We start from the raw sequence: 22,411 nt of genomic DNA, 5'->3' as shown, positions 1-22,411 counted from the left end.
TGTGGCTGTCCCGTGGCAGCTGGGGTGGGGTCCCCATTCGCCCAGGCAGGGCCCCCTATCTAATCAACCTGGGGATCAAGGTTGACACGCAGGAGAGCCAGGAATCTGAGTCATCAGCTATCCCAGGGGCCCCGTTCTCTGGCCACACGGCAGCAACTGGGTTTGGAGGTAGATGGTGGCCCATCCCCTCTTGCCCCGTTTGCTCCCCCTGGAGCTGGCTGTGGGTCCCCAGGGGTCGGGGACCCAAGAGGAGCCAGTATAAGCTGGTGGTGGGAGAGACCCGCGTTTACATCTAGTTCTAGCTGCTTCTGCCCGGCCTGACGCTCCTGGGCCCCCTGGCTTCTCTGTAAAACGCAGGTGGCAAAATTTCATGGTGCATGCAGAGAAAGAATCGTAATGATGTGTAAAAAGCACTGAGCCGGGAAGGAAGCTCAGGGCCAGTTCAGCCCGGCGCCTGTGGCGGGGAGCCTGGGGGACCCTGAGGCTGGCGGTCCTGGGTGGGGTGCAGGGCTGAGGGGCCGGACTCCCGTGTTAATCGTTACACCAGGTCCAGAGTCTGCCCTCCTGGAAGGCGGGGGAGAGGGGGTGGATGCCAACCAGGTGGGGCAAAGGGAGGGGCCCTCTGGTCTGGGCCTGCCCCGCCCCCAGACCTGCCTGCCCCCTTATCAGGGGCTGGGCAGGGTCTCCCCTGACTCTGACCAGACTGTGCACTCCCGTACCTGGACTGGCTGGATCCTCCGTGCCATGGGGACCCTGGAGACCCTGCTGCTCTGCACCCTGCTCCTGTCGCCGGCTGAGGCCCAGCAGGGTAGGGCTCCGACCTCTGGGGCAGGGGCGGGAGGATGGGTCGTGGGGATGGGCTTGGACACAGGCTCGCCATCTCCTCCTTTGATGAGAAACCGAAGCCTCCGAGAGGAGTGGGCAGGCAGGAGAGGAATGGGGTCAGGCCCCTCTTGGAGGCAGCCTCCCTAACTCCCCCGCTTCCTCTGGGCCTCCCACCTCATCCCTGAGCGCCCCCTCCTCTCAGAGCCCCATGCCCTTCTCTAAAACCCACCCCTGAGGGAACTCCCTGGCGGTCCAGTGGTTAGGACTTGGTGCTTTCACTGCCTGGGACGCGGGTTCAATCCCTGGTCAGGGAACTAAGATCCCAAAAGCTGCGGCGCAGCTGAAAAAAAAAAAGAAGAAAGAAAAATTTAAAAGGACTTCCCCGGCGGTCCAGTGGTTAAGACTCAGTGCTTCCACTGCAGGGGGTATGGGGCACGGGTTCGATCCCTGGTCGGGGAACTAAGATCCCGCATGCTGCCGGGCGCAGTCAAAAAACAAAACCAAAACCACCTGTGAAACCCAGCCCCTTTCCAAGACCCCTCTGTCTGAGCATCCCCTGCACCCTTCGCCCCCTGTCCTTTCGGGGGCCCCCCACCTTTCCTATTTCTGAGTCTCCTCTGCCCCCACCTCCTAACAGCCTCAGGGCGTCATCTGAAGCCGTGGCTGGTGGGGCTGGCTGCTGTCGTGGGGTTCCTGTTCATCGTCTTCATCCTCATGCTGGCCAACCGTATCTGGTGCTCCAAAGAGAGGTGGGAGCCCCTTTCCCCACCCTCCATCTCCTCCCCAAAGCGCTGGGCACCCCCTCCTACCTCAGGACCCTCTCTGGTCCCTTTCTTGTCTCCCCATTTCCCTGCTCCCCCTGCTCCCACAGCTCAGGACAGCCATGCAGCCCCCCTCTCTTGCTTCCTGGAGTCCCCCCAGCCTGGGGGAGACTGAGGCTGAGGCTGCCCCCACTTCCCACCCTTCACCCGCCCTCATCCCTCCATCTCCATCTCTTCTGCAGAGCTGAGGATGAAGAGGGGTCTGCATTCAGAAGGGATCCCCACTTGTACGAGGAAGTGGACCTGAGGTACTGCCGTGTGAGCATGTGTAGATGTGTGTGGGTGTCAGGGGGTCTGCGTGAGGCCCCTCCTCGAGGAGGGGAGGGATGGGTGAGCACGGATGACCTCTTTCTGTCCTTGAACACCTCAAGCACGTTCCTGCCCCAGGGCCTTTGCACTTACTGTTGGTTCTACTTTGTACACCTTTCGTCATATCTTCTGGCTGGCTCCGTCTCTCCTTCAGTCCCTGCTCAGATGTTTCTTCCTCACAGAAGCCCACCTTGACCACCAGCCTTCCTGACACTCTCTCCACCACAACCCTGCATCTGTCTTTGCATGTATCATTAGCTGAAATTATCTTAGTCATTTACCGGTTTCTCGACACTAGATAGTGGCTTCCAGTAAGTGAACAGAACTTAGCTTTGGTCCTGGCTCTGGCCCCAGGGCCCGGCACAGGGCCTGGCACACAGTACACACTTAATAAATACCTGTCGAACAAGACCGTGGTGTGGGATTGTGTAGGGACTGTGCAGAAGTGTGTGATTTGGTGTGGGTAACTCTCCTGGGCTCAGCGTCTCCCATGATCCTGGCTCAGGGATGCGGGCAGGGCTGGGGGCTCTTTCAGGGCAAGATCCTAATTTGGGCAAAGGCTTGGGGACAGAAGTAGGAGCTCAGGAGCTGGGAGGACACTATCCTGGCTGGGAGATTCTCAGCTGAGCCCAAGATGCCTGAGGGACAGGCGTGGGCCAGACTGTGCTTTGTCTACGACCCAGCTCAGGCCCAGTAAAATGGGATTCCTACTCCCAGGATGTGCTGGAGGGTCCAGATCCCACAGGTGCTCCTAATTTGTAGTTTCCTCCCTGCCTTATTCATTCCTCCTCCACCCATCCACCCGCCCACCCATCCATCCATGCATCCACCCATCCATCCATCCATCCTTCCTTCCTTCCTTCCTCCCATCCACCCATCCTTCCATGGGACAATTGACCCTTAGTTTCTGCCTTTGTGAAATGGAAATAACAAGGCTGCCTTGTCAGGGCTGTTTTGAAGATTCAACAAAGATTCTTTCTGTAAAGCGCTCCTCATAAGACCTGGCACAGGTAAGTGTTCGCTAAATGGGAGTGACTCTGTTTCTTATTGTGGTCTGGGGCCTCTGTGTCCCTACAGTAAAGAAGACAAGAAGGGGAAGAAAGAGGAGGAGAAAAAGGCCAAGAAGGAAGGAGAGAGCAACTTGGGGCTGGAGCTGGAGGAGAAAGAGGAGCTCAGAGACCAGGAGCAAGTCAAGAACACGGCCATGTGAAAACTCCTCAGCCGCTGCCTCCAGGCAGCCCCCCAGAGGTGCCCCTTCCACACCCTAGAAGCAATGACCTGAAGCTGAAGCCACTGCAGTGACTCCATCTGGGGTTGAGAGTACAGCGTCCTGAATGAAGAGGCTTGGGACCACCCCTCCCCCCTCAAGAAGGGATCTTTGTGCGTTATGATTTGTACCACCTGGTGATTCTCCTTGCGTTTAGAGAGCACTCCTGGTTACTGAGAAAACCCCAACCCCTGCAGTTTCATGGCCTCACCTGCTTCTACCCATTGCCTGATTTCTTGGCCCTCTGCCTGATATCTATCTGCCAGAGCCCTCCTCCCTCCCACTCACCTTCGGGACCGGTATCAGCCAGGGACTGGCTCTTGGGGAAGAGCCCTTCAGAAGGGCTACTGTCATCCCGTGGGACTTAGTTTCCCCTTGAGGAGACGGCTTTTGGGGTTGGGGGTAACGCCCAGGCAAGGGTGGGAAACCAAACTCCACGGTGCCCAGATACCCTGGGCAGATTAAGCGCTCCCCTTGCAATCTCGATTCTGCTGTCCTGAGCCCCGAGGGCCGTCTCCTAGGAAAGCCTTGCTCCCCCGCACCAACCCAGGGTTTTGGGTCACGTGACTCCATTTCTGGGAACTGGGTCTTGGAGGGTGCGGTGCCCCCCGCGTGTGAGATCTTGGAAAGGGATCTTGGAAAGGGATCCTCCCTGTTTCCAACCTCCCCAGTCTCCTCACTTTCTCCGGGCCCTGGACCTTGCCCTGGATGTTAACCATTTCCTACTGAGAACTTTGATAAAGGCTGGCATTTAGGGCTCCCTTGTGGAGCAGGTAGGTAGCTGCGGTTGGTAGGATCCAGTCCAGAAGGCGGGGAGCTTCTATCTGAGAACATCCCAGGATCGTCCACCAGGGGGCAGAAAAACCATAAATTAAAAAGTGGAATAATCTCCCTAATAGGTGCTCCCACTGAATGCCTAGCATGCTTACGGTCTCCGTCTCGGTCAGTTTGCAATTAGTCTCATTTTCCGGCTGAAAATACTGAGACTTAGAAAGAAGGAAGCCACTGGCCCAGCTCTCCCTGGCTGTTGCTGGCAGAGCTGGGATGGAAGCCCAGGCTGCCCAAAGGATGGGGCATGTGCAGGCTCTGGCTAAGGTCAAATTTGGAGGTTCATGTCCCAGGATGGGAGAGGGTTGGGGTAGGAGGTGTTCCTAGCTGGGAGAACTATGTTCTTTTGGGATGCTGTGTGGCCAAGGGGAAGTGGCCTGACCTCTCTGAGCCTCGACTTGGCTCCTCTTCTGCAACGTGAGGACAAGAGTTCTGACCGCCAGAGTGTGAGGCTTGAAGGAGGTGCCGGAGCTCAAGAGTCATTGCAAGACCTGGCACACAGCAGGCACTCAGGAAATGAGTTCCCCATCTTTCCTGAGCCTCCCCTCCCATGTCCCTGGCCGTGGGGAGTGACAGGGTCAGGATGGGCCTCAGGGAGACGGGGGCTGGGACGCTTGGGACCCTGAGCCCCTCCCCATGGTGCCCGGAACCCAGTGAGGGGGCCCCACCTCCGACTTCCTGCGGCACCGGCCACATCCTGCCCTGGGGTGCCCTGCGCAGGCCACTTCCCCCTCTGGCTGGGGCGGCAACCTCAGAACCTGCTGGACAGGGGAGAGGACAGACGGAGAAGGATGGATAGATTCTGGACGACCCCCGGCCAATTCTCCCTTCTCGCAGCTCTGGTCCCGCGGCTGGTTCAGGCCCAACCCTGTAAGGCCTTGGAAGGGAGTGGGAGTGCGGTGGCGAAAAGAGTCCCAAGTTGGCGGCCAGGCTGCTGACCCCGCCTTGCTCCCACCCGCAGTGGCTCAGAGGAAGCCGTGGCTGGTGGGGCTGGGGGCTGCGCTGGCCTCCCTCTTCCTCATCTTTGTCCTCACCTTGGTCTACGCCATCTGGTGCAGCGAGCCCTGGGACAGGTAGGTCCTCATCTTTCTGAGCCCCTCCTTCCCGAAATCTCTAAATCTCTCCTCTCTAAGCCCCTCCCCTCTCTGAGTCCCGCCCCCTAAGCCCTTCCCCGTGTCGGGCCCCCTCTCAGCCCCTCCCCTCTCCGAACATCCTCCAAGGAGGCCGGGCAGGACCAGGGGGTAATTCTTTTTTTTTAAAATAAGTTTATTTATTTATTTTTGGCTGTGTTGGCTCTTCGTTTCTGTGCGAGGGCTTTCTCTAGTTGCGGTGAGCGGGGGCCACTCTTCATCGCGGTGCACGGGCCTCTCACTATCGCGGCCTCTCTTGTTGCGGAGCACAGGCTCCGGACGCGCAGGCTCAGTAGCTGTAGCGCAGGGGCTTAGTTGCTCCGCGGCATGTGGGATCTTCCCTGACCAGGGCTCGAACCCGTGTCCACTGCATTGGCAGGCAGATTCTCAACCACTGCGCCACCAGGGAAGCCCCAGGGGGTAATTCTTTGATTCAGAATCCATGGGGGCCTCACATAACCTCACTCTCTTCTCTCCTGACTACCGACCTGCAAAATGAGGGTGGCTTCCTCACAGAGAAGCCCATCCCTAATATGTGTTTCAATTGGGGTCTGTAAAGTCTTTTGGGGGGGGAGGGGGTCTGTAAAGTCTTTTTGGGGGGAGGGGGTCTGTAAAGCCTTTACCACCCCCACGCGAACCCCATCCATTTATCTATCCACCTGTCCTTCCCTTCCTCCCTCCAGCCGTCCATCATCCATCCATGCATCAGCCCTCCCTCCCTGTCTCCCTCCGTTTCTCTCTCCTTCCCTCCCTCCAGCATCCAATCCTCCATCTGTCCATCCATCCAACCACCCACCTTCCCACCACCCATCCGCACATCCATCGGTCCATCCCAGCCACTCATTAAGCCATCCACCCATCCGTCGGTCCATCCCCCACCTCTCTGCCTGTCCACTCACCCTCGGTTTTGAAACAAACCCCTTATCGGTTTTGGCTCACGCAGCTCAACTATGGGCTCAAGCACTTCCTTCGTGTTCAAACGGGGCGGGTGTCCTAAGCTGCCTGAGCCTCGTCGTCCCCTTCCGTACCATGGGAACAACAAGGGTGCCTGCAGGACTCAGAGGTTCTGTGAACATTGTAAGAAGCCCGGAACCCAAGTCCTTATTAACTTGGGTTACCTGGGCCCTTCTTCTCTCCACAGCAATAAAGAGAAGGAAGAGGAGACTGTGAGAAATGAGGAGAAGGAGGGAGAGGGCGACTGGGGGGTGGAACTGGAGGAGAGAGGGGCCTCTGAACCATGAAGCAATGGCAAGCTCCTCCTCGTGAAGGTTTCCCACTCACCTCCTCCAGGCAGCCACCCAGAGATGCCCCAGTGCCTTCTCCATGCCGCATCAGCAAGGACCCGGCCCTGGGGCCAGTGAGAGGACTCCACCTGGGATTCAGGGGAAAGTGGCCCTTGAGTGCAGAGGACTCAGGACCTGCCCCAAGTCCCTCTTGGAGGGCTCTCTGCGTGTTACCTGGTCGCCCTGTACCCCTTCCCAAGCTTGGTCTCCACCTGATGATTCTTCTTGAGCTTGGAGGACACCCCTGGCACAAGGAGCAACCACCTCCCCGAGACCCCCTACTGTCTCATATCTCTACCCAGTCTGCATCGCTGGCAGCTTTTGGTCCTTTTGATTTCTTCTCCCACCTCCGATTTCTATTGCCCTTTGGATTTCATCGGAGAAGCCAGGTCCTCCTCTTGCCCACGTGCAAGCTCTTCCGAGAGTTTTCCAGGCCTGCTTCGAGGACTCCATAGGAGTCACTTGTCTCCCAGTCCCGCTCCTGGCCTCGGCTTGCTACTCCTGAACGTGAACTTTGAGCTGGCTCAGAGCAAGGCCGTTTCCTGGGAGATGAGGGCTCCTCCTACCTTGTGCTCATTTCGATGCACTGTCCTGGAGGCAGGGACTCCCAGGGCCTGGGGTGAGGGTGCAGGAGTGCGAGTGGGGAGGAACCCCTTCTTCCAGTCCTGCACTCCTTGTGGGGAGGCGCCATGCAGAAGAAGGAGTTGGAGTCCCCACTTCTTTGCTGTGTGGCCCCGAGGCAAGTAACTTAACCTCTCTGTGCCTAAGTGTCCTGTCCTGTAAAAGGGGAGGATAACAGATTCTTCACAAGTCGTCATGGTTTGAATGAAATACGGTCTACAGAAATCCTGAGCGCAGAACCCAGCACCCCAAAAGCGTCTTAATAAATGTCGGCTTTTTGTTATGCTGAAATGGTGAAGATGGGGCGGGCCAAATGGGCCTCCCACCACAGACTCGGGGGATCCTGGAGGTCAGAGGGTGTTTTCCCACGGCTGCTCTGGGAGGGCAGGAGTTTTCTGCCCTCCAGTCTCCTCTTTGCGAGGTCTGGGGCTTCCGGGTGGGTGGCCGTGTTGAGGGGGTCGGGAAGGGAGAAGGGAGGGGCTATCGGGGCTCCTCCCCTTCCGCAGGGGGCGGGACTTCCCCACTAGGGGGCGACGGGGGCGTTTGGGGGTGCGTTCTTTATGTCGTCGCAAGCCTGGCCCTTCTACGGCGTTTAGTGGGGAGGCAGGGCTGGGACAGCCCCTCAAAGCCAAAAACTGCTTCACCCCAGGGGCCAATGGATGAAAAACACTGAGGCTTTCCTTGAGATAAAGGGACAGATTGAGCCCCCAGCCCGGCAGAGACGCGGCCCCAGGATGAATCTCCAACCCCTGGCTGAACCCTCCATCCCAGCTGAACGCCCACCCCCGGACTGAGCCCCTCACCCAAGATGAGATCCCCACCCCGCAAAAGAAGCTCCTGCTAGAGCTCCCCTTCCGCCCCTCCGCCAGGAGAGCCGGACTGTGGGGATGCGGGTCAGCTGACCCCTCCATCCGGGACCCGCTTTCTGGGTCCACGTCCTAGGTCCTCCCACAGGGGGGCGCCAGAACCTCGCCGCTGAGCGCAGAAGAGCCCACCCCGGTAGGGCATGGGAAGGGTACGTGTCCATCTTGGAGGGGGTCTCGGACTCCACCCCGGCCCCCCAACGATAGTGTCTTCTGCGCCTGTTACTGGGCAGCAGCGTGGGGCTGCGCACCTGCGCGTCAGCGTCGGCGCACCGCACCTGGGTCCCTCTCCGTGCGTCTTGCCTTCGCTTCGTGCCTCAGTTTCCCCGCCAGTGAAAGGGGATATAAACGTCCCTCCCGGGGAGGCTTGTGGGTAGGATGGAAGGAGCCTGTGCAGCGGAGAGCTTTGACTGCACGTCTTGGGGGTCACTGGGGGACTTGGAATGGGGGCCAGGATGGGGGACAAGGTTTCAGACCCCAGCCTCCAAGGAGGAGAAGTGACTGCCCCTCACATCCATGATGCTTCCCTGACCCCAGCCTTTGAGGAGCCCCTGTGGCTTCGGGGTAGGAGCTGGACATGGATACTGCCAGCTCTGAGTGGTCAGGGGTGGTGTGGAAGAGACTGGGGTGCTGGGGTGCTAGGAGGGCTAGCAGGGGCTCTGCCCTGGCAAGTAGAGAGGGCTTTCTGGAGGAGAGGGTATTGGCACCAAGTTGTCCTGTCCTACCTCTGCTCACTGCCCTCGGGGGCTCCCACATCCCTCCTGGGGTAAAAGCCCAAGTTTTCCCCCGTGGCCCACAAGGCCCTGGATGACCTGCCCCGTCCCCTCCCTGCCCTGACTTCCTCCCTCTCTCCCCCTCGCTCACTCTGCTCCAGACACACGGGCCTCCTCGCTGTTCCTCCAGCTCGCCAGGCATGGTGCTGCCCCAGGGCCTTTGCACGGGCTGTGCCCTCTGCCTGGAAAACTCTTCTGCCAGATTTTCAGGGGGCTGTTTCTCCCCCTCTATTCAAATCTCTGTTTAAACGTTACTTCCTCGTGTGAGGCCGACTCTCCTATCCCTTATTCTGCTTCATTTGTGTCCTTGGCACTTACGTCCTCCGACATTTACTTATCTTTATTGTTTACTGTCCATTTTCCCAACTTGGAACTGTGCGTGCCATGAAGGCAGATCATCTGGGGTGTTTTTTTGGTTCTCCACTGTGTCCCCAGTACTTGGTACCCAGCAGGTACTCAGGAAATCTTTGCTGAATGAATGGGAGTTTGCTAGGTGGAAAAGAAAAAAAAAAAAAAAAAAAGAGGGAAGGCGTTCTGTGCAGTTTTGGAGCACCAACTGTGTGCCAGGCTCTGTCCTTGGAGCCACGTAGGAGGTGGAGTTCCCTGTGCCTGGCACAGAGCAGGTGCTCCATAGATGCCCATGGAATTTGTTGATCAAAGACTCCGGGAGAATGCCGGAACTGGTTTCCTGAGGCCGCCTGCCCTGCAGCCTCTTCCCTTCACTTTGGTGCAGAACGCAGAACAGCCGAATGGAACACAGAAAGGAGGACCCAAGACAGCTAGAAAGAGTCGAAGCATAGCTTGTTTAATTTTTATACATTTTTTCTTTTTTTTTGCCTTTTATTGAATCTTTTATGGAACCCCCCTTTTTCATTTTTTCTTTTCTTTTCTTTTTTTTTTTTTTGCATAGGGAAACAAACAAAATAATAACAGCCAGAGTCACTTTCTGTAAATGGTACTTAGGTAGGCGCGTCGGCGGAAACCAAAATGACTGCGTAATATACAAGGTTATGATCGGAGTATGATGTGAGGGCGCAGGGCAGGGGAGCCGGGCAAGGAGAAGGCTGGGCCTGGGTCTGCTCAGATGTCCCCTTGTCCCCTGTCCTGTCCCCACCTTGGGGAGGAAGAGGAGGAGGGGAGTGAGCCCGGCCCGAACCTTCTCCCAACATGGGTTCATGAGCATGGGGTGTGTGCGTGTGTGTGTGCATGCGTGCGCGCGTGTGTGTTGTATCCGGTGTGTGCGGCAGCAAGCGAGAATCAGAGTAAACTATCCTGGTAATATCGGTAAAATACAAAATGGGGGGAAAAAACCCTCAAAAAACATCTCAGAGGGAAAAGGAAATTAACAGCAACACCACCAAAAATTTTAGAAAGAAAAAAAAAAGAGAGAAAGAAGGAAAGAAAATTCAGAGAGGAAAATGGGTCCCTCTCCCCTCTCTCTGTCGTCCCTCCCCCCACGACACGTGTTCTGCCCGTCAGACACGGCTTGTCCCGCCCCCATGTGCAGCCCTGGGGGGTGACAAGTTGGGGGTAGGGGCCAGGACCCCTGGATGTGAAGGGGCTTTGGTTTCAGGGGGCCTGGCTGGGGCCCAAGATTGGGAGGATGGGATGTCGATGCATTTTTGGGAATGGGCTTTAGGGGCTCACCACTAGAGGGGGGGCTGAGGTAGCTCCTGTCCCTTTTCCAGTGGGTCCCCTTCTAGCCAGGTGGCATGAAGGCAGGGCTGTAGGGAGGGTGGGAGCTTGGGGGGTGTGGGACTTCCTTCCTCTTCTGGAGCCCTCAATCCTGTTGGATCCCACCTCCTCTTTTCTGAGGCCTAGGGGACCCCCAGGGACTGGGGGAGGAGAACCCCAAAGCCACACCAGCAGACATGTGAGGCACTGCTTGGGAAAAGTCTGTTTTGGTATCGCTGGCAACAAGTCCTGCTGGGATCGCTCTGGGTCTGTCTCCCTGCCTTGCCCGGGGAAGGGGCCGGGGGGGAGTGTGGGCCTCTGGGGCCAGCTCGGACCCCATGCACTCTGAAACGCTTAGGGATACATGGATGGCGGAGAGGTGGTGTCAGTGTGGAGATGAGACCCTCAGGAAGTGTCCAAAGTGGCAGAAACGGGGAAAGATGGGAGGATGCGGGGGATGCTGGGTTTGAGGATGGGTCTCTGGAACCTCTCGCCCATCACCCTCCCTCCCCCCCGCCCCACAAAAAAGTAAAAATCAGGGTCTCAGAGAGAGAATCCAGGCCAAAATAAAAAGTAGCCACTGTATAATCTGTATTATGAGAAAAAAAATTCCAAAATTATACACATACATATATATATATATATAATGTATAGTATAGCCCTACGCTGGAGGTCAAAGTACCGTCAGAGAAGCCAGAGGAGGGGTGTGTGGGGGGGTGTCCTGCGTGCTGTCTCTTCCAGGGGGCTGGACGGTTGCTCCGGGCCCCGGGGATCCTGCCTCACTGGCCGCTGTCCAGCCAAATCTGCTTGCTCTTGAACACTGCTGTCTCTGGGGACAGAGAGAAAGTTCCGGAGCAGGGAGGGGGACGCTGAGGCTGAAACTGCTGCTTAGGGAGCCGCAGCAGCCCCCCACCCCGCCCCATGTCTCCTCTGAGGTTCCTTTCCGGTCTGATTGTCTAGCTCAGGGTGGGAATCTGGGCTCAGAACTCGGCCAGAACCGGGGTTCCAGACCTGGGCACGGGGCACCCCGGACCCCCGCCCCAGTCAAATAGGGCCAGGTCAGCTTGACCTCTCCACACCACCCTCTCCACCCAGATTGGGGTCCGGTGACTTCCCTCATCCAAAGAGAGGGATGGGGGCAATTTGCATATATTGGGGAGGTCTCCTTAGTCTTTTCCACAGCAAGGGCTGGACCCCAAGGTCAGGCTGGGGGACTCCGTATGGGATGGAAAATGGGCCAGTGGGCCGCAGGTTTGAGATGTCAGTTTCATCTATGTTCAAAAACACCACCACCACCCAACCCCCTGCCCGCCGCCCTCCCCGGGCATCGACCCAAACTGCAAAGGCAGGTGAGCCGGCCGGTTCCTAGTGTTTCTGCCTTCTCCTGACGCACAGCTGGGGGCAAGGAAGGGTGGAGCTCTGGGGCCCGGGGTGCTGTGGAGTGCGGGCCGTGAGGGACAAGGTGGTCCCGGTGAAGCCCTTGGGGGAGGGGTCCTGCAGGGACGGGCCACCCACTCCCCGTGCCACTGGCTGCTCCCACTTCCCTGGGGCGGGCAAGGAATGAAAACCAGAAATCAGCCCCCATGGAAACTGACAAGCATGGCCTTGGGCTCTCAGGCCAAAGGGCAGTCCTCAAGGGCAATGTCAAGGCCCAGCTGAGGCCTTGGTCTGGGCTCTCGCTCTGGCCCCTGGGGCTTGCTGAGGTGACTTTTCGAAAGAAAACATGACATGAGCGTATGGTGGTGGATGAAAGCCCGGGCCTGTCTGCAAGGTCCCAACCGGCTCTGGAGACAATTCTGAAGTCTGAGGTGGTGGCCGGGGAATGAATGGGGACCGTCTGCCTGGTGGATCCCCAGAGGAGATGTCTGAGGGGCCCGGGGATGGCCAGCCAGAGGTGGCAAGGTTGGAGGACCCGGCCCTTTGGTCCTCCTGCCTGGACACCCCACTAACTGCTACTGTCTCAGCTTTGGTTGAGTGAAAGGCAAAGGAAATTGGGGGAAAAGAGAGAAAGAGAGAGAGAAAGGAAGGAAGGAAAAGACGAGAAAATAAAACCGAGAAGACAACAGCACGGCCAGCCCCCTGCCCACCCCTGCCAGGGCCTGGGACGCTGTGCCCCTGACCCCTGGACCCCCGGCCAGGCCTCCGATGGCTGAACTAGACCTACAAGTACAGACAGACAAATATTGCATATATTGGGTTCGGTTTTTGTCTTTTTGTTTCACACCAGACCCCCCTCCACAGTTACAGCTGGAAGACGTAGTAGAACTGGGTGGGAGAGCAGGAGGGTCCTTCCTGCCACCCAAGGCCAGTCTCCAGGGATGGGGTGAGGTGGGTCCTTTGGCAAGAAGGCGGGGGGGCTGCACAGGGGGAGAAGGGGCTGGGGGCGGGACAGCGATTTGACCCTGAGCCAGGGGGACGCCAGCCTGCGGGAGAGGTGGGACGGGGGCAGTCTGGCTGTCGGCAGGGCGGCCGCCCCACGGGCGGACCGCATGGGTCGCGGGTGCATGCGTGGCGTCTGGGGGGCTGCCCTGTGGCCCAGTGAGGGGAGAAGCCCTTGCCCGGTGTCAGGGGACACCCCTGAGGTCTGTCCGCCAGCCTCTGTGGGCAGGGGATTCGGAAACAACCCCTCTGGAGACCGAGGGTGGGGCTGGGGGGCGTCGCAGAGCACCAGGGGGCACCCCCAATGCAGCAGGAGACATGGAGACGCGGCCAAGGGTGGGCTGGGGGGAGGGCAAACCGTGGGGCGATTGTTCCGTGGATCGCTGATTTTTAAGCATGTGATTTTTTTTTTTAGCAATGTGATTTTTTTTTAATTCTTAATTTTTTTTTTTTACAAATAGAAATACATCCCTTTTCAATTTTTACTTTTTATTTCATGTCATTGCTTTGTCTTTTTTTTTTTTAACTACACGAGCAGTGCATGCAGCTATCTGTGTGCGCTGATATTGTTTAAAGGTAATACTTATTTTTGGAAGGCAAGGCACATCATGTGGTAGAAAATTTCGTGCAAATTAGGAAACATGGAATTTTTTTTTAAGGTTTTTTTTTTTTTGTATCTTTTTTTTTTTCTTTTAAAGAGGAGGAGGTGGGGGGGGAGGGCTGGGGGAGGGCTGGGGGAGGGAGATAGAGCCAGTATCATTCGCCATGCAGTTTCAGCCGCCGCGAGCTGACGTCAGGAGCCAGGTCACAGGAATCCTCGACTAAGCACCATGCAAAGTTAGGTAGCTGGGGGCTGCCAGGTGCCCCCTCCCCTCCCCCACCTACCCGCACCCTAAGGTTCCCGGCTGAGAAGCTTCCGGATACCCCAACTACACAACCCCCTGCTCTCCTGGAGAGCGGCCCACGCTTTGGTCCCCAACAGCCACCCGGTGGAGGGGCCCTGGGGACAGAGGGACGGACCAAGGGTTCTTGAACCCCTCCGGACAGCGGGAGTGCGGCTGGTGGGGAAGGGTCTGCGGGGGAGGGGTCGTTTCTCTTTATGATCGAGTGGGTTCGCCAAGCCCCTTGGGCTGGTTTGGGAGGAGGAAAGTCTGGTGTCTGGGGAGGTGGGGGGAGGCTGGCCGGGCCCGGGGCACCGGGGTTTCACCGGGAGAGGGAGGGGAGGGCCAGGCTGGGAGCAGGTGAAGCGGAGGCCTGCCCAGGGCCATGGCTTAGGCCTGGGCCCGGGGATGGAGGTCAGGATTCCCCAGCGCCAGGCATGGAGGAGGCCAGTTGGGGCTCAGACGGATGGGCCGGGAGGGGTCCTTGTGTTTGGGCCTGGTGACCCTAGAACACCTAACACCCCCTCCCAGGCTCCCCACCCAAGATGGCCATCCCAGGGTGGAGGCATGGATGGGGCCGGGCAGCTGGGGTGAGGGGACACCCGGTGGCCCCAGATTTAGTGTTTTTGGAGCGGCTCAACGGAAAATGTTTAGCAGATGGGAGGCCCCCTACAAGGCTGCAGGAAGCCCCGAGGCGCTGACCCTCCCTGCCCCCAGCCAGAGCCCCCTGCCCTGTCCAGGCACATGTGGACTGCACCCAGCCTGGCCTTCTCTCCTTCTGGCGGCCCAGCTGCGATGCACCTCCCGGCTGTGCCCCACTTCGGCGGGGGGTGGGGGGATGAAAGTGCAAACCGTGGTCCCCCTTTGGGCCGGGAGGCACCAGGGAGGGGGTGTCGCTCCAGGATGTAAGGCACTGGCAGAGGAGGCGTTGGCGGGGGGCACACCGCCTTCCCCAGATCCCACCCCCGTGCCCCAGCACGGCAGGACGCTGGGGGGATGCCCAGCTCTGCCCCTTGGGCCCACTGGGCGGGTTCCCATCGCTCTAGCTCTGAGGGGGGCATAGCAATGAGGGGTCAGCAACTGGAGGGGCCGGGTTACGGGGGAGGAGGTTGGAGGATGCCCACGGCCACTCGCTTCCCAGCTGGACAAAGGGGGGGGGGCGGGCGGTGGGAATCAGGCACTTAAACCACTCGCTCTCACCTCCCACACCTCCATGGGCTAAGCGGGGTGGTGGGGTCCTCCCCGTTCAGGGCTTGGGTGGATGGAGAGTCCAGAGCAGCCCCGGGCCCCTCCGCTCCACCGCCCCCAGCCCCCTCCTCGGAAAGTGCATTTCTTACAGTGTGTGCAACGCGGGGCCCTCCCCCGGGGACTGGGGTGCGCTAGGGTGGCCTCCTATGCCTGGGGGGGGGGCGGGCTGGGGGTCATTTGCATAGAGATGTCTCCCAAACCGGGCCGGCGCGCACAGGGCTTCACCAAAGACCGAGTCCCCGGCGCGCTCTGGGGGGGGCGGAGACGTCCACAACCGCGGGGCACTCCTGAGAGAGTATTGGCCATGCGTCCTTGTCCCCCGGCGATGCCCGGGGTCTCCCCGCAACCCTCTTCTGCCCCTGTCGCACCCCTGCCCACCCCAGCCTCCGCGGTGGCCTCTGCTGCCTGCCGCCGGGGTCCTCGCCGGCCCCCCGGGGGCTGCCTCCCCACTTGGCAAACACTGTCCCGGTGGCAGTGGCGATGGGGGCGCGCGGGAGAGGCGGCCTCGCTGGGTGTCCTGCCCCGTCGGCTGGGCACGGGCACCAGGCTGCGCTCACCTGGTCCAGGGCGGAGGTGGGGGCAGCCGGCCCTCCCAGAGCAGCAGCGAGAGGAGATGAATAACTTAGGACGCCCCGAGCGCCCGCTCCCAGGGGCAGTGGGGCCTGGCCCTCCAGTCCGGTCCGTCCGGCCGCGGCATCCCGAGAGTCCGAAGCGTTGCCATCTTTACCTTTTATCTTCTTGGTTGGGTGGGTTTATTTTTATGTGTGGTTTTCTTTTGTTTTTGTTTTTTTTCCCGTTTGTCTTTTTTTTTTTTCTCCTTTTTTTTTTTTCTTTTTTCTTTTCCTCCTGTGTGTTATGTGTCTGTGTGTTTTGTCTTTCGGCCGGGCTGGGAGTCAGCGGGGTGTTCTTGCTTGCTCTAGCTTGCCACCGAAAACGTGGGCCGGGGGCCGGCTGTGTGGCTCCCCGCAATTCCCGGGACGAAGGAGCAGGGCGTGGGAAGAAATCTTTCTTATCCCAGATACCAGGACTGGGTGGCCCGAGGGGGACACAGAGAAAGAGAAAGAGAGAGAAGGAGAGAGATGGGGGGGTCAGGCTCCGCCAGCCACTGCCCATACCCACTGAGGCCCCCCTACCCCCTGGGACCTGGGACCTCTGTCTCCCCTATCCCAGACCTGGCATAACCGGCTGGGTGACCCTGGGCAAGTGACTCTGCCCCTAAGCAGAGCTGCTAGATAAACCTCAGGATGTACAGTGATGTCTGGATTCTAGATAAACTACGGATAAACCTGTTAATACAAGTCCATCTCATGCAACTTTTGGGATATACTGAGGCTAAAAAAAATTTATCATTTCTTTTCAATCCTTTATCTGGAATTGAAATCTACCCGAGCATTCTGTGGTTTTGTTTGCTAAATCCGGCAACCTCACCCCCGCACCTCATTGCCCTGAGTATAAAATAGGGGAGGGGATCTGCCCACCTTGCCCGCAGAGGGTGACATTTTCCCATTTAACGGTTCCCCCAGAACCCCCATGAAAGAGGGACTACTGCCCCCCGACCCCGTTTTGCAGTGAAGAAAACCGGGGCTCAGAGGGGTAAGGTAACTTGCCCAAGCCCACCAGCGTGGGAGGGGAGAAGCCAGAATTCGAACTCAGGCCTGAGAGGCCTCAGTCCTCGCCTGTCCCCCTGCCTGGGGCTGACCCCTTAGCCTGGCCTTTGAGGGGGTCATGACTCCTACTTTCCAGAGGGGGAGACTGAGGCTCTGGGTCAGGTGGCCAGGTCTGCACGGACAGCTCTGGCCTGGGTCTCCACAGGGAAGCCACTGTACAGACCCTTCCCCTGGAAATGCATCCTATTTGCCTGTGTGGGGCGGGCCTGGGGGTAGGTAACCCCCATCCCCACCCCGCTGGGGTCACAGCAGCGCTGCTCCTCCGCCCCCTGCTGTACATCAATCGCACCCCCTCCAACCAGGCCACCCCGCAGCCGCTGGGCCATCCCATCGAACTGGCGCCATGGCTCCCAGCCCCCCACCTCCAGCCAAGTTCAAGTTCATCTTGGCCATTACCTCATGTCTGGTTTCCGTTGGCAACCAGACAGATTCTGGGCGTGACCCTCCCTGGTGGTGGCTGGCCTCCCCTAGGCCCTTCCTCCCTGCCTCCTCCCCTCCTAGGCTCTCTGCCCATAGCAGTGGGGGGGGGGGCACCCTCAACTCAACATCGTCCCCCGTCAGCTGAGGGGGAGACAGAGGCCACGCGGTGCCAGTAGTGAGTTCTGGGCTCTTCTGGCATCCCCCTGGCCTGGCTGGAGCCACCAGTGTGGCTTTGGGCACGTGGCTTAAATTCCTCTGGCCCTCGGTTTGCTCATCTGCTGAATGGGCGTGATGGGCAAAGAGCTTCTGGTGTAAAATGCTCGGCCGGGTGGACCCCTTCACACAGCGGAGGGGGCGGGGATGTCAGAGTCCACAAGAGCCCCACTCTGGGGGCCAAAGTGATGGATGGCTCAGGACTGGGGGGACTGATGGTGAGAGACGGGGGTGGAGGGGATGAAGAAGGTGGGCAATCGATCAGGGAGAGATCAACCGACATCGATTGGGGGAGGGGCGCTGATTGAGGGGAGAGGCTATTGATCAGGGGGCAAGGCACTGACTGTGGGGAGGGCAGGAGATGGAAGGGCAGGTGGTGCGGGGAGAGAAGCCGCTGCAGGCTTCGGGGCAGGGGCCGGGGGTGGGGGCAGAGGAAAGCCAACCGGCCAGGAATAACGAAGGCGGAGGAAGTGCTGACTGGGCCAGAAAGGAGAGGCCTCTGGGCTCCGAGCCCTTTGCAAAGGGGCTCCAAGAGCGGGGAGCGGGTCTCACGGCCCCTTCCTCCCACCCTTCCCTCCTTCCAGGGTCTGCCGGGGGTGGGGGGCTGAACCCACCGGGGGACTTGGGTGCCCTTAGTCCAGGGACCCGTGGTCCTGCCTGCGTGGTGCTGGCGGGGTCCTCCACCAGACCCAGATGGGGGGCCTCGCCTTTTCCATAAGCCTTGGGGTCTCTCATCCGTCTGTCACCTTCCGTGCCACCCTCCCCCACCAGCCCCACGAAGTTCTTTCCAACTCCCAGCCCTGGCTGTGCTCCTCCCTCCCTCTCATCCCTTCAGTGGCTCCCTTCGGCCCCCAGGCCAAAGCCCACATTTGAGGTCTTCCACATTCAGGCTGTTTCCCCATCATTTCCAGCCCTTGGCAGTGCTGATGCCCCTGCCTGGACACCCTACTCTACCTGACACCAGGCTCTCACCCCTCCCCAACCAGGCAGGGCCCTGGATGCGCCCCCCCCCGACCCCCAGGTTCCTCCACAGCCCCAGACCCACTCTCTCTGGGTCCCCAGCGGGGCCTGCTGGCCAAGGGGGGTGGTGACCAAAGGCGCCCCCCTCCTGGCACCTTGGTTTCCCTCCCCTTGCAGGCCATTGGCTCCGGGTGGTCCCCCGTCCCCCCATGCAGGGGTTGACAATGGGGTGGGGGGGAGGCTGGGGAAGGGTTAAGGGGCCAGGGCCCCCTCCCTGTCACTTTTATTAGCTTTGCTTTCTGCAGCAATTAGGACATTCCCAGCCTCCAGCGGGGAGGGCTGTCAAGTGGGGGTGGGAGCGGCAACGCCTGGCTCCCTGAGCACCGGGGGGCAGAGGTGTCTAGGCCGGAACAGAACCCAAAACTCAAGGCGGGGAATCCTGGGGCCACCCCAGCTCGGTGGGTAACACTGACCAAGTGACCCCCTCTGTCTGGATCCTGGCTGGGGCTCTGTAAAGCAGGACGCTTACAGTTTGGGTGTGCGAGGGGTGTGTGGGGTGGTCTTGGCCTTTCAGTGCCCTTTCTGGGTAAAATTGGTCCCCTAATGCTCCAGACCCTTCAAAGACTCCCAGGAGGTGCCCAAGGCCAGAAGAGACAGGTTCAGAGCTCCCCGCAGTTAGCCCTGGTGCCCTGACCCCAGCACCCCCAGCTAAAGTCTGGGCAGGGAGGGAGGGGGATAGCCAGGTCCTGCCCACCCACTCTGTCCCCCTGAGCTGCCAGCAGCAACCTGGCCAGCCTCAGATGGTCGCCAGGGGTCCAGGCTGTGCTGGATGGTCAGCATGGCTGATTCTGGTCTCATCCTCGTCTCCACCGCCTCCCCACGCCTCCCCATGAACTCCACTGCGGGGGACCCTCCCAAAGTGGCTTGAGGATCCGAACCTGACCCCTGGGGACCCCACAAAGCCCCATACTCTATGGCTCTGGGGATTTGGAGATGCTGGGCAGCCCTGAAGAGGTTTCTCTGTGTGTCTGGGCCTCACTGGGCCTGGGGCAGCTGGCGACGCCCTCTGGCTGTTTTATGTCCCGTGACCCCCTCCCCAACACGCACCAGGGAGCACGGCTCTGGGGTCCAGCCACCACCCTTGAACACCCCCTGCCAACACACTCCCGGCTTGCACGCAACACAGATGTGGACCCTGGCCCAAAGGCGGGTGTCGGGGACACGTGGGCAGGGGCTGAGGCCACCTCCCACCCCGAGAGAAGCTGGGAGCCATGAGTCTCAGTTCCAGACCCATCAAGGCTCTGCCCTGCACTGCTGTGCAGCCTCAGACAACTCACTCCTCCTCTCTGAGCCTCCTCGTCTCGTCCTCAGCCAGCCTCACGCCCCCCACCCTGGTGCACACTCAGCTGCAGTGATGCTAACCCCGCCTCTGCCGCCCCACTCCCACTTCGCAGGCTGGAGCCAGGGGTGGGGGCTTGCGTGTCCTACCAGGAGGCCCCGCCCCCTGCCATGGGCTGCCTCAGTCTCCCACCTGCCCCTGGTGTCCTGGGGTCCTCTGGCACCCCCTACCCTCCCTCTCCTGTGGTCCCTCCCTCCGGCCGGCGTGGGAGGGGATGCAGGCTGGGGGGTTGAAAGCCTGGGCTGACGCGCTGTGTGATCCTGGGCAAATCCCCTTGCCTCTGCGAGCCTCAGTCTTCCCATAGGTACAAATGGGGCCAGGGCGGTGAAAATCCCAGCCCCACAGCAGCTCTGCCAGGAGTGTCCCCTGGCAGGATTTGGGGCCATACCACGTCCCCGGGCGTGGGCTCGAGGCCCTGGAAGGGGCTGGGAGGCTGGCCAGCGTGCCAGGGGTGCGGCTGGCGGGGGCGGCACGGGACCCAGCAGGCCGGCCTCTCCCTGCGCGCCCAGGCCGGCCCCTCTGCCCTGCCCCTCCCACCCCCCCACCAGCCGGCCTCTTGGCCCCTACCTGTGCCTGATAAATGCCCGTTGGATCCCTTGGTCCTAATCCCACAAAGGAACGGTTTGCAGGGGACGTGCCGGGCGTAGAGTAGGCTGCGGGGAGGAGAGAGACCGAAAGCCCGTTAGCGCGGGGGCGACGCGGGAGCACCAGAGAGGGTGGCCGCTGCCCAGGGTCACACAGCCGGGCCTTCATACCCAGCAGCCGGTGCCTCCGAGCTTGCCGCCCTCCCCCGATGGTCCAGGCACCCCGAAAAGCCCACGGTCTCGGGCCCCCGGGGTCACGCGGGCAGGTGTCTGCTGAGAGGGTAGGTGCAGGACGAAAGTTTCATAATCCAGAAACCGCCTGTGAATTATTCAGTGTTCCACTGCCTGGTCCATCCTGCTCCTGCGGCCTGCATCCCGCCGCGTGGGGGGCCATGAATTATTGAGGGCGTTTTATTTATTAATTTCCCTCCTGGAGAGGGCATGGGGAAGGCTGCGTGTGTGCACATATATATATATATATGATTATATTTTAATCGCACTATGTTTTGCCGGTGAGTGAATGATTCGCAACCCAGGCTGGGGAGGGGACGGGGGTGGCGGGAGGGTCCCCATGTGGTCTCCACCAGAGCGCAGGTAGGTGGGAGGTGGTGAGGCTTGGGGGATTTGGGGGTGGGGGCTGGGAAGCAGGCTGCACCTGCAGTTCAGAAGCCGGTGCAGAGGAAGGAGAAGAAATCCATGTTTCTCCCTCGTCTATTAAGCGTCACTGTAAGCCAGGCACTGGGCACTATCCCATTTTAACCCTCGGCAGCCTCAACGCGGCAGACGTGAACATTATGCCCATTTCACAGGTGAGAAAGCAGGGAGAGTAGGTGAAGACCAGCGCCGCATGCCGACTCTGTCCTCTGCACCCGGCCTCCCGCTAAATGTTCTCCCTGATCTATTGCACTGACTCACTCGCCACCACCCTCTGGTGACTCTCCCATTTTGCGGCTGAGAAAACTGAGGCTCAGAGAGGGGAGGACGTTTGCCTAAGGTTACACAGGGAGCGAGATGCAGGGGCAGGATTGCAACCCAGTGCCCTGTGCTCCATCATGGTGTTTGGAGAAAGCCCGTCTGCACGTGAGGCTGCCCCGGGTCTCGGCAGGCAGTGGATGCTGGGGAAGAAATACTGGGGTGCTGCATGCGGGGAGGGGGGCCGATGGGGCCCAGATGGGAGGGCTGGCCCCTCCTGCTTGGGTGGGGTGAGGAATCTCATCTGGGGAGCGAGGGAGAGACGCCCAAAGAGGAAGGGGATTTAGGGAGAGGCTGGGGGCAGAGCCACCACTGATGGGGTAGATAGACCCCAGGATGGGAATTCTAGGAACCTCTTCCCAGCCTGGAGCAGCCCTGGACTGGGGTTGGGGGTGGCGGGGGAGGGGGAGGTGCCCTGGGGGCTGGTGAGCCGTAATCTGGAGCCACATCCAGAGGGTGGAAAGTTCTAGAAGGTTAGGAGACCAAGCCAGGGTCTCCCACCAGGCTACCACCTGGACCCACATCCAGAGAGCAGAAAGTTATAGAAGGCGAGGCAGCCAACCCAGGGCCTCCTGGGGTCAGGTGGGCAGGCAGGGTGTGTCCTGTCTAAAGATGTGGCCCAGCCCAGGTTACCAGCAGGAACAGGGCCCACTGGGGCCAGTTTCCCCGGAGAATCCGGAACTCTGGAATTTCTATGTGAGACGTCCTGATTTTAAAGCCGCCATCACCACAACAGATTCTCACTTTCCTCAGACAAAAGGCTTCTGGGGGCCGGGTCGGGCCCTCCCACCTCCACTTTGAGATCTTCACCCACTGCCAGCTGCTTGTTGCACGGAAGAGGGTTTAGAGGCCCAGAGGGGGGACACGGGGGCCCCAGGCCGCTCGGCCAATGGGGGCGGACCCCAGACTTGCCCCTGGCCATCCCCTCAGGCTGCCTTGGCCCTGTGTGGACCTGACCACGTGGGCCCCAGGCCTCCATCTGGGGACCCACCAAACTCGCCGGTACCCACCGGGCTGGGCCTGAGACCCCGACCCCAGAGGCAGGGCCGGGGAGGGGAGGGGCCCCTCGGGGACGCCTTCCCGGGTGCTTACAGGGCGAGGTCGGCGACGAGCTTCCTCCCTCGGAGGTGGGTTTGGTGGCGGGGGGGAGCGCCAGCCGCGGCAGCCCGGGGGGCGGGGGTGCCAGCATCTGAGCGGAAATGCAGTGACTGGACATTTTGAGCTGGCCACTTCCACTTAACTGGGGGGAACAGAGAGACAGGTGGTTAAGGCGGCGGGCGCCCCTCCGCCTCGG

The 22,411-nt window shown here is 60.0% G+C and overlaps 3 protein-coding genes across 7 annotated transcripts in view; 2 read left to right on the top strand and 1 right to left on the bottom strand.

The window, feature by feature from the left end:
* Positions 1 to 744: 744 nt before the first annotated feature.
* Positions 745 to 3,165, top strand: LOC307183442 (small integral membrane protein 24-like; the record flags this gene model as incomplete). The annotated part of the gene is made up of 4 exons (XM_079915943.1): positions 745 to 808; positions 1,469 to 1,574; positions 1,829 to 1,894; positions 3,033 to 3,165. The coding sequence occupies 4 exons, from the start codon at positions 745 to 747 to the stop codon at positions 3,163 to 3,165; spliced, it is 369 nt and encodes a 122-aa protein (XP_079772069.1).
* A 1,209-nt stretch (positions 3,166 to 4,374) lies between these two features.
* On the top strand, positions 4,375 to 7,313 carry LOC307183443 (small integral membrane protein 24-like). The gene is made up of 3 exons (XM_079915944.1): positions 4,375 to 4,920; positions 5,012 to 5,123; positions 6,322 to 7,313. Exons 1-3 carry the CDS (start codon positions 4,842 to 4,844, stop codon positions 6,419 to 6,421), a joined length of 291 nt encoding a protein of 96 aa, XP_079772070.1. The 5' UTR covers positions 4,375 to 4,841; the 3' UTR covers positions 6,422 to 7,313.
* Positions 7,314 to 13,175: 5,862 nt separating this feature from the next.
* Positions 13,176 to 22,411, bottom strand: part of NFIC (nuclear factor I C) — a 68,038-nt gene continuing 58,802 nt past the window's right edge. For 2 of the 5 annotated variants that reach the window (XM_079915929.1, XM_079915928.1), the window contains exons 9-10: positions 20,129 to 20,214; positions 15,805 to 15,929 (exon numbers count right to left, since the gene is read on the bottom strand). In XM_079915929.1, the coding sequence (XP_079772055.1) occupies positions 20,164 to 20,214 (51 nt within the window). In that variant the 3' untranslated portion in view covers positions 15,805 to 15,929; positions 20,129 to 20,163. Of the gene's footprint in view, positions 15,930 to 20,128; positions 20,215 to 22,209; positions 22,358 to 22,411 lie in introns of all 5 variants that reach the window. The other 3 variants (XM_079915932.1, XM_079915931.1, XM_079915930.1) reach the window with 3 other exon arrangements.

This window comes from Stenella coeruleoalba (genome assembly GCF_951394435.1).
Source record: "Stenella coeruleoalba genome assembly, chromosome: 3".
In the NCBI taxonomy this organism is placed as follows: domain Eukaryota; kingdom Metazoa; phylum Chordata; class Mammalia; order Artiodactyla; family Delphinidae; genus Stenella; species Stenella coeruleoalba.
The sequence above is the reverse complement of the archived record's forward strand: the minus strand, read 5'-3'. Positions and strand labels throughout refer to the sequence as shown.

What these genes read in the sequence shown, in the direction of transcription:
- LOC307183443 (XM_079915944.1), top strand. Translation starts at nt 4,842, where the DNA reads ATGGATAGATTCTGGACGACCCCCGGCCAATTCTCCCTTCTCGCAGCT. An exon ending in GCTGGTTCAGGCCCAACCCT is followed by an intron (nt 4,921 to 5,011) that starts GTAAGGCCTTGG and finishes TCCCACCCGCAG; the next exon opens with TGGCTCAGAGGAAGCCGTGG. An exon ending in TGCAGCGAGCCCTGGGACAG is followed by an intron (nt 5,124 to 6,321) that starts GTAGGTCCTCAT and finishes TTCTCTCCACAG; the next exon opens with CAATAAAGAGAAGGAAGAGG.